Source organism: Setaria italica, chromosome VI (genome assembly GCF_000263155.2).
Source record: "Setaria italica strain Yugu1 chromosome VI, Setaria_italica_v2.0, whole genome shotgun sequence".
NCBI lineage: Eukaryota > Viridiplantae > Streptophyta > Magnoliopsida > Poales > Poaceae > Setaria > Setaria italica.
The window spans coordinates 7,042,380-7,052,855 of NC_028455.1; the positions used below are offsets into that span (position 1 = coordinate 7,042,380).

Sequence of the window (10,476 nt, forward strand, 5' to 3'; positions counted from 1 at the left end):
GTTTTCTTTTTTACATGGACTGGATTTGCTAACCAGTCGGAGTACCTACATTCACAGATGAAACCAACAGCTAAGAGCTTGTTGAGTTCTACCCAAATGGCCTTCTTGCGATCTTGGGTGAAACGGTGAAGCTTTTGCTTAACCGGTCTTGTTGTCTTGCTCAAGTCCAAGGAGTGCTAAGCTAGCTCCCGCTGGACACCAGGCATATCAGATGGCTTCCATTCAAATATGTCCGGGTTGTTTCGAAGGAAACTGGTAAGCGTGAGTTCCTATTTGGGGGAGAGGTCGGACCCAATGAGGGCTGTCTTGGAGGGGTCTTCCAGGCCGAGGTAGATCTTCTTGACATTTGGATCGGGCTGCAGCGCTATGGGCGTCGGCTCCATCTTTGGGATCATGAGCTGGTTCTGGTCCACCTTCTGGGCCTTGGCGAGCATGTCGATGGCTTTGGCCGAGTACTCCAGGGTTTCAACGAGCTGTACCGCCTCCATGTCGCACTTGTATGATGTATCAATGATGCCGTAGATGGAGAGGACACTGTTTGGAGCTGGCATCTTGAGGACGAGGTAGGTGTGATGCAGAATTGCCATGAACCTCGCGAGCATAGGCCTGCCAAAGATGGCATGTTTGGAAGTTTTGAAGTTGGCCACCTCGAAGGTGAGGTGCTCCATATGGTAGCTGTCGAGCGTGCCAAAGGTGACTGGCAAAACAACTCGGCCAATAGGATAGGATCCTTTACCGGGCATGATGCCGTAGAAGGGGTCTTCACAGGGCTGGAAGCGATCATAATTGAAGTCCATGCGCTTCAGGATTTCAGTGAAGATGATGTTAAGCCTAGTGCCACCGTCAATTAGCACTTTGGGAAGGAGAGCCCGGTCTATGGTCGGGCAGACCACCAATGTGTAGGACCTGGGATCTGGAATGTGTACCCAGTGATCTTCCCTGGAGAAGGTTATGTGCATCTCTGACCAGCGCAGATACTGGACGGGTCATATGGAGACGACGTGCACCTCTCGCTGGTGTAGCTTGTGTTTACGGTTGCTGCAGAACACCTTGGGGTCACCCATGATGATGTTGACTTGATGGTTCGATCACTGGAACCCCCTGTTCTGGTCAGTGTCAGCCCGGTTGGCATTTGGGTTTGGCTGGTTACGGTGCTCCTCTCTATGCTAATCATTGCAGTTGTTGCGTCAGTGGTTGTCGCGGTCATCGTGGCGGCGGTCACGATCGTCGCGATCATCACGGTGGTGGTCACGATCGTTGCGGTGGTGATCGTCGTGGTGACGATTGTCGCGGTCATCACGGTCATTGTGGCGGCGGTTGTCACGACGAATGCCATCCCTACGGTAGTCGTTGTGGTGAGGTCGCTTGTACTCCACCGAGGCGTTGAGCTCTTTCTTGAGGACTGTGCAGTCTCGGAGATTGTGATGTGCATCCTTGTGGAAGGGGCACGGAGCATTCAGGGTGTCATCGAACTCTTCTTGGAGGAAGGTGGTTGGTCCGACGGGGTCGGCTTCAGCAGTGAGGATCTCGGGGGGCCCTTTTTCGAGGTTGGGAGGATTCCAGTTGTGCTTGGTGTTCCTCATAGGTTGGTAGTTCATGGTCATCGTTCTGGCGGTGCTTGCCACCCTGAAGGTTGACGATCTGCATCATCTGCCCGATCATCTTTGGGGCAGCCTCATACAGCTTGCATAACATGTTGCGGTTCATCAGGCCGGAACGAAAGTACTAGATGACATCATGGTCCTCGATGTCGGCCAGCCTATTGTGGTTCTCGAAGAAGCGGTTCACGTACTCTCGGAGAGTTTCATTCTTTCGTTGGCGGACTTGCCCAAGATTCTCTGTGTTTCCAGGTCAGATGTAGGTAGCCTAGTAGTTCTGGGTGAAATCCCTAGTGAGCTGACCCCAGGTGTTGATGCTACTTGGTGGGAGGTTCTCTAGCCATAGGAGGGGTGGGACCCATCACCATCGGGAAGTAGGTGGCCATCTGGTCGTAGGTGCCATTGGAGGCTTTCACCATGGTGCTGTACTTGTTGAGCCATATAGTGGGGTCCGAGCAGCCATCGTACTTTTTGTTGATAGCCGGCTTGAACGAGGCAGGCCACTCAACGGCCCTGAGGCAAGGAGTGAAGGTGGCGAAATCATCAATCGCCATGTCATCGTCATCCTCGAAGTTGTATTTGACGGGTGGTGCCCTAGGGCGTCCATCGTTGTTGCACTTGGGTGGGACATAGGCATCTTCAGGGGCATCGTATATGCGGTCGTAGTCAGCACGGCGACACATTTTGTCTCCTTGGCGTCAGCGGTCCTCCCATTCCGTGTCGCGCTCTAGCCTGCCAGGAGCGCCATAGTCGTGGTCATACTCAGCACAGTGGTGGAGCTTGGCCTCTTCCCGCTCTTGGTGGCGGTTGTTGAGGTCAGCGCGGAGGTCGCAACGGTTGCGTAACTGTTCGCAGAGGTCATGTTGCCGATCTTGTCTGCCATGGTTCTCACCATCACCTCTCCTACCACGACGGTGGTTGTCGTGGTTGTTGAGTTGATGGGCATTGTTGGCGGGTTGTTACTGTGGTCGCCTCAGTGGTGACCAGATCTACTATAAGCAGATTGGCTTCGAGAGTGCCTGGTAGATGTGGATCGGGAGTGTGTTGAACGGCTCTGGGCCCACTCTTCAATGTGGGTGTTGGCGACGCGTATACGTGCCTGGATCTGTCGGAGTGGCTCCAAGTCTGGAAGGTTTTCCATGTCAGCGAAGGCAGCCTCCAGGTTAGCCTAGGGTGTGGTGAAGATGTTGTGGCTGGCCTCCTCGAGGTCAGCATGGAGATTGTGGGTGTGCATAGGGCGCCTGCATCTGCCCAGGGCATCATCCTATGTGGCGTTGTCACCATCGTTGGCGTGCGATGGGTCGGCGTTGGCGGTGGGCGGTGGTCGGCGCTGGTCGCCTGCTGCCTCGGCTCCCATGTTAGCAGCAGGTTGTTGGTGTTGCGGGGTGTCGGCTTGCTCCCGTTGGCGCCGTACTGCATGGTCTCGGTTCTTGACGTTGCGGCCTTCTTCCTAAGAAGAGGTTTCACCATCCACGGGTGGATAATCGGCGGAGACCATGAAGGCTTCGCGATCTGGCGTGGTGGAGTTGCTCTCGACATCATCTCCATAAGGGTACGGAGTCAAGACGATATGGGGGATATGGAACTTGCCACAGTCCGGAAACTGGGTGGGTCCAGGTGGGCCTTTAGATCGAATCTGAAGAGACTGCGCGAGTTTCACGGAAAACACGGTAGTCGAGTTTCTTAGACCAAAGGGGGCACGGGAAGGACCCTGCGCCGACCTTGTTGGGCATAGCACCGACTCGGAGAGGTTGATGCACTTGGCAATGGTGTTGCTGATGCGATCTAGCCCTGCGACCATGTCGAAGGGTGTGGGTGGGTGGGTTCCCACGAGGATGTGTGAGACCCTCTCTGAGAGAGATTGCCGACCTACTGGGCAAGCGGTGTGATGATCCTCGAGTGGAGGTCTTGTTCTGCTGCTGCAGATCTCACGGACGTCGAGCTGGCGATGAACACTGAGCTAGCGATGGAGGCCGAGTCGACGAAAGAAGCGGCGGAATCGAAATCCGCCGGTATGGCCCTGAAGCGAAGTTGGATTGTGTTGGCAAGGATGTCCTTCATGCTCTCGAGGAAGATGACATCAGGGCGAGATGCCATCAAGCTCGTTGGGGAGGATCTCACAATCGTCCCTACCTGGCGCGTCCGCCAAGGGGTTACCCAAGTGGTAGATTTGTAGGCAAGGAGGATTGGGAGACCAAGAACTTGAAGGTAATCACAAGAACATGAAGATTTAGATAGATTCGGACCTCCAGAGAGTAATACCCTACGTCTTGTGTTTTGCTAGATTGTATTGCTGGTATGGTATGCGGGGAGTGGGATGGGATGCCCTCGGGAGGTGTCCTTGGCCGCCTTATATAGGCCGACGATGTAGGGTTACAAGTTGGTTTGAATATAATCCTAGTCAATTGTTATATGGAAAGCAATCTGAGTCGAATTACAACAAGTATCCCGCAATATCCGGGCTGATTTGAATCAGCCGACCTCCTTGACTTGCGCTCCAAGTATCTTCATGTCCTTGGCCTGCACGTTCTAGTCGGGTAGACCCACTTGCTAGGGCCAGCCAGTATCTTAGTCAGTGGGGATCCATGGGTTACCCATATCCCTCACCTGTAATCCTACTAGGACTCATACCATGTAATCCTACTAGGACTCCTTGTAACCGACTAGTAATCCCGCCCCTGGAGTATATAAAGGAGGCTAGGGATCCCTAGATTGGTAGGTGAAGACCTCAAGGAACCACCACAGAGGATCAAATCCTCAATACCAAACAACACCCAAGCGCAAGGCGCAATATACAACACCCCAAACAGGATGTAGGGTATTATGCTACTTTGGCGGCCCAAACGTGTATAAATCTATGTCTTGTGTCCTAACTTTTATCTTCGAGTTCTAGGTCCGGCGATCCACCACCAACCAATCTACTACCTTGGGATACCCCTCGGTAGGTTGACGGGTATAAAACACCAACATCTAGCACGCCAGGTAGGGGTGATCGTCGAGATCATCGCAAGCTTGACGAACCTCATCATCAAAATCAATCTATTCCACATCATGGCGTGGTTGTTGTTAGGCAATGACTAATCAACAACTTGTTGTGTCTCTGCGTCAAGATCCAAGATATAGGCAATGACTAATCAACAACTTGTCATGTCTCTGCGTCAAGATCCAAGATAGAGTTCAAGACTTAATTGATTTCTTGTGTTGCACCAGACGATCAAGATTGTTGTCGTGGGAGCATAGGAGATCAAGGCTGCTGCATATGGCTCGTAGATCAAAGAGGAGGTAGTTGGATTCGACTTCAAGATGCTCTCCATCGCCAACCTGCTATCGGATTAGAGCAAGCAACAACTATTGTTAACCGGCATAGGAGTCCAAAGTCGAGTTGCACTCGTTCGTCGAACCAATCTACAAAAAGTACACACGTAGCTGTTGTCCAAGAGAAGGATGAGCTACCAGCTTCTTGCGTGCGGATCGAGGCAGGGTAGAGTCACACTCTGTTCATGAGAAGCAAATATGGTGGATCATTGCAACATGCACATGAAAGGCCACCATAAAACTACAAGATGTTCACCTAACGTACGCAGAAGATGTACGTGAGCACTACTACACTGACGTCTAGCCACATCAACTCGCTGACGACTACTTTGACTACTCGTCTCAACTAGAAAACTAGTCAGGGCAGACTTTTCACCGTCTACGACTAGTCGGAATCAACTCCAACTACTCGGCTTCATCAACAACCGTCATGGCTTCACAACGACCGCCATGGCTTCATCGACAATCATCCACGAATCAAGCTAAGTCATTTTTTAATTATTTTATAAAATTTTTCTAGCTTGTTTTCCGCATGCAGGCCAACACGCCGACTACTTATTTGTGTACGTCTCTCGACGAAAATTACCCTCCAGAGCTACACTTTGCCAATATTCCTAGGGCATGTTAACCGACAGCCATGAGCTTGGTGCACCAAATTATGGAGGTTATAGACATGGGTTTTGTGCACTGAGTTCCGGAAGCTCTGCCAATAGGCTTGGTACATCAAATTTCGAAGGCTATGGCCACGGGTTTGGTGCACTGAGTGCTGGAGGCTCGCAGCGGCTACACCCTAAGGTGGCACAAATCCTATGCACGGCAACACGCGCTCTCCTCACCAAAAAGGTAGAAAAGTCTCAATGACTACTTTATGCGCAATTGCGCAGTCTTTTTATCGCAATGCCGACTACTTATTTTAAATGCCTTCTCTTAGCGGTTGTTAATCTACTCGAGCAGAACACGCCTCAATTTGTGAAAGTCTCAGATCTTTTGTCATGCCTAAACACGATGTGAGACAAAGATCTCCGTAGCAGCAGTGCTAGTACGCGTACACGAGACAAAGATCTCACACGCAGTGGTAACGACTAAACAGGAACTGGGAGCCTAAACATAATAGGCTAACTACTCGGGAAAAATATAGCTGAAACAATAGCATGACACACAACATTTATATTAAATTCAGCCGAATAAATTTTAGTAGTTTCAATATTCCACAATATGCTACATAATGTATGCAATCTTTTTTTCAGGTCAAGCTTCGATGATGACTCTCCAGGATGTTCAGTGTACCTCCAATGGCTCCGCTAGCTCCCAGGCTCGGGGGCTAAGCGTCAATTACTATTCAGAATATCTCCAATGGGTCAGCTAGCTTCCAAGCTCGGGGGCAAAGCGCCAAATAACTACTCAATGTGGCTTCTATGGTTCACCTGGCACATAAGCTCGGGGGCTGGATACCGCAATACAACTCGGATTATGACTTGCGTGAAGAGTAAAGATCCTTAGATTGATTATTTAATCATTGCAATGCTCGGGGGCTGATAAGCTACACCCAACGGTTGATTTTTTCAAGATGAAGAAAAAAGATTCAAGATTTTATTGACCCTCAACCTAACTCTTAGATTCAACCTAAGGCTCAGGGGCTACTCCATTTCGAGTGCGACTTTCGCCACCCTTCATATCACAATCCGAAGATGAAGATTAAAAAATCAAGACTATCAAGGCTTGAGCACACCATAGCCTCATGGCAGCTTTGAGGAGCTTTGAAGATTTAGCCAAACAAAGTACTCGAAGAGCACCAAAACTTCTCGACGAGGATCTGAAAAGTATTCGAAGGCTGCTACACTCGATTATGAAGCGCTCGGGAGCTTGTCGGGGATAGATCCCCAGTACCCGCAAGGAAGGAAGAAGGCAGAATCCTACTAGAATTCCACTGTAATCCTACTAGGACTCATACCATGTAATCCTACTAGGACTCCTTGTAATCGACTAGTAATCCCGCCCCCAAAGTATATAAAGGAGGGCAGGGGTCCCTAGATCGGTAGGCGAAGACCTCATAGAACCACAACAGAGGACCAAATCCTCAATACCAAACAAAACCCAAGCGCAGGGTGCAATATACAACACCCCAAACAGGACATAGGGTATTATGTTACTCTAGCGGCCCGAACATGTATAAATCTATGTCTTGTGTCCTCACTTTTACCTTTGAGTTCCAAGTCCGACGATCCTCCACCAACCAATCTACTACCTCGGGATACCCCTCGGTAGGTTGCCGGGTATAAAACACCGACAGGGCCCGAGGTCCAAAGAGAGTAATTTGGAACAAGGCATAAGCCGGCCCAGAAGGACCCTGGCGGTCTCTGGTGCTCCTTAAAACTTGGGAACTTGTAGGGGAGGTAAGATTCCCTCTCGAGGGCCAACAATATAATAAATTAGCCTTCTTTCTCCTCTTTTCCAAAACTCACCTCACCCTGCATAAAATGAGTTTCTTTTGATAAAACGAAACCTCAAAACCTTTCCTTGATCATCCATGCATATAATATAATTTCAACGCTAGGATTTGTTGAGTACCATTCATAAGTGTACTCAAACTTACTTTCATTTATACAGGATTAGACTTATCTGGTGCCCTATCTTCATTCTGCTTGTGGAATGGGTAACTGCATCGCTCTCCGCCACTTAAGGGGAAAACCCTATGTTCCATAATTTTATGCGTCTTTTATTGCTTTGACACTAATCTGTAGTGAGGACTGTATCAGCTACTGATCCAGAGACTGATACAGGTGATCAACAGGTTTTCTGGAAGGAAGACCCTACATGAACTGTGTGACATATTCCATTGCTCCAATATGTGATGAGTTATCAAATCGGTTTGATAGTTTTTGGAGCTTGACCGTGGTTACATAATGACGTGCATGTTTATGATTTGAGACCAGCTGGAGGTGGTAAAGGTGTTGCGATGGAGTTAGAAATGTGTCACTTATCTAATGACGCATAGGTCAATGGAGTTGATAGGCGGTCTATGGCAACCGAAAAAAAGTGAGGTCTAAGCCGAGAAGAAGGTGAGGCTGAAGGACAAAAGGCTAGATGAAGTATGATCCACACTGAACACATGGAGCAGGGGCGGAGCTGGGCCGGCCCATCACCTAGGGCCACTCCATGGGCCAAACAGGCTAACTTATATTGAGCCCCTTTGCTACACTGTTCTACATGTGGAGAAATTCAGCCCACGCCTAGGGCCTTCCTCATCCACTGACATGGAGTAGAGGCTAGAGAACAACAAACATGAAAGGGTGATGAAGACGGAGAGTTGACCAACTCAAGCAAAAAAGATGATGCTGGTGCAAGTGAATTTGCCGGTGGCCAATTTTGCAAGATGTGGTAACCCTGTCAGTCAGCAGTATAGAAATGGCTTATATAGTCGGTTCAAAAATAACAACACAGTCGGTTTAAGGCTAAGTACCATGCATGCTAAATTTAGAACACGGTTGATTGCAATTTAATTAAGAACCTCTAGTGTAGTTTGATGCTCCAAAACCGATTGTGGAAATACATTTACGCACTTGATTCTTAATTACAAACTGATTATAAAAATAGTATTTTCACTACCGGTCAAATACAAGAATTGACTGTGTAAATCACGTTATCATAGGTTGTTCTAGCCACAAACTGACTGCGATAATTGCTTACTGTTGGATCTTGCCTAAAAACCATCATTTCAATTAGATTTAATCCAAATTTGTAGCTCTACTTGGAAATAGAACCATTTTTTATATAAAAATTTTAGCCATCGATGAGATCTACAACGTGATCCATTTTTTATTTATTGTCATTTTAGTATAAAATTTGGTTCACAGCCAATTTTGTATCCTTAACTTGTCGATCTGACTTTACTTTGTCTTGGTAAACTCATGGGAGCACCAAGAACCTCAAAGTTATATGAAATAATAAAACATGTCAACAAAAAATGGAATACTAATAATAATAATATATACAACATATCATGAAAATGAATGATTAACGTATTTTTATATAAAGTAAAATGTCTTTGTTACATTTATATGGGACTATTTCAGTTCAAAGTTGGATCTAATATGAATGGTCCGAACGAATTGTTGATACATATAAATTGATCAACTCTAATGCTAGTACTTCAAAATGTTAAAATTACAATGTGTGTGTCTATATATACATATAGTTGACAATCTTTTATTTAAAGTCATTTTAATATCACAATAAGCACCTAATGTCTCCGTCAACAAGGGCCAAAAGGACAAGATACCATATTCTTGTCACAAATGAAGCATATGTGAATTGGTTAAATTGGTATTGCACGCGAGCTTGTGTTGAGGGGAAGATAATTATAAAGGACCAACGGATGTTTAATAACTAATAGAATATGAAAGTATTGACCAATATGCCTTTGGGGGTATTTGGCTATGTATAATAAGAAGTGCATATGTATCAGGTGCAAATGCATCTGACTATGGTGCAAATCTACCACAAAACTGATTTACCAAAATTCTAAAAAAATTGAAACTTTTGCATGCCATCGTATGATGCTATTTCCAACATTGAGCACAAAAATTTCAGGTGCATTTGCGCTATAGGACAATTTTTTATGTCATGTAGTTTAAATGCACCTGAAATTTTCCATCTTTTTATATGTTAAACATGATCGATTTTGAACCTCAAACGTTGCACATACGTAGAACATAGCATCCTTCATAGGTGTGCAAGTTTTAATTTGTTGAGAATTTCTAGAGTGGTTTTGTGGTGGACTTGCACTGGATATGCACCCTTTTTGTGTGCTAGTGCTGTGTACTCCCTCGGTCCAAAATTATAGGTTATTTTTGCTTTTACTAGGAAAGTCAAAACAACTTATAATTTAGAATGGAGTGTATTATTGGCGTTTGGTTGGAGAGGAATCGAGCTTCTAGAGATTATGTACGCCGCCACTTGCATGTGTTGCTACGAGTGTCTAAAGTGTAGGAGAGGAAAAAGAGGAGAGGTTTGAGATTTTCTTCTCCGTTTGTCACCAAGCTAGAGTGGGGGATGAGTGTGACTCCTAAATAAAGAAATTTTCTTAGAGACTCCTATTCACCACCTTCTAGTTGTTGTTTTGGTCCTACACATTTATTTTAGCTGTTGGATTTCACTTGTATATGTTTGTCTCATGCCTGCAACATGTCACATGTATGAGACATTCGTTTCTGCCGAGACAACAAACATTGAAGTATTCTTCCTGTTTGATTATTGTATAGACGGTTGGCAAGACCTTTAAACCTGATGAATATGGAGATGATCATTGAAGCCAGGAGAGACTTTAATTCAAAGATTTTTAGAGAAATTGTCATGGTGGCTTGCTGGGCTATTTGGACTCACCGTAATGAAGTTATCTTTGATGGTGTGCCATTATCCCTAGGGAGGTGGAAATCAATTTTCAGGGAGGAATTTGGACTCATCTTGCATAGAGCCAAGCCATCCCTGAAAATGGAGTTGACAAACTGGTTATGTAATTTTCGTTAAGCTGCTCTCCCTCTTTTTTTCTTGGGCCTGAGGCCTT

At 46.6% G+C, this 10,476-nt stretch overlaps 2 protein-coding genes across 2 annotated transcripts; both read right to left on the minus strand.

Annotated features, from left to right (window-relative positions):
- Window positions 1-269: 269 nt before the first annotated feature.
- On the minus strand, window positions 270-668 carry LOC105914549. Its single transcript, XM_012846775.1, has one exon. It carries the CDS (start codon window positions 666-668, stop codon window positions 270-272), a length of 399 nt encoding a protein of 132 aa, XP_012702229.1.
- Window positions 669-1,187: 519 nt separating this feature from the next.
- Window positions 1,188-1,604, minus strand: LOC101778582 (splicing factor U2af large subunit A-like). Its single transcript, XM_004974425.1, has one exon. The coding sequence runs from the start codon at window positions 1,602-1,604 to the stop codon at window positions 1,188-1,190; it is 417 nt and encodes a 138-aa protein (XP_004974482.1).
- Between the last annotated feature and the right edge of the window lie 8,872 nt (window positions 1,605-10,476).

What these genes read in the sequence shown, in the direction of transcription:
- LOC105914549 (XM_012846775.1), bottom strand. Translation starts at nt 668, where the DNA reads ATGGAGCACCTCACCTTCGAGGTGGCCAACTTCAAAACTTCCAAACAT.
- LOC101778582 (XM_004974425.1), bottom strand. Translation starts at nt 1,604, where the DNA reads ATGACCATGAACTACCAACCTATGAGGAACACCAAGCACAACTGGAAT.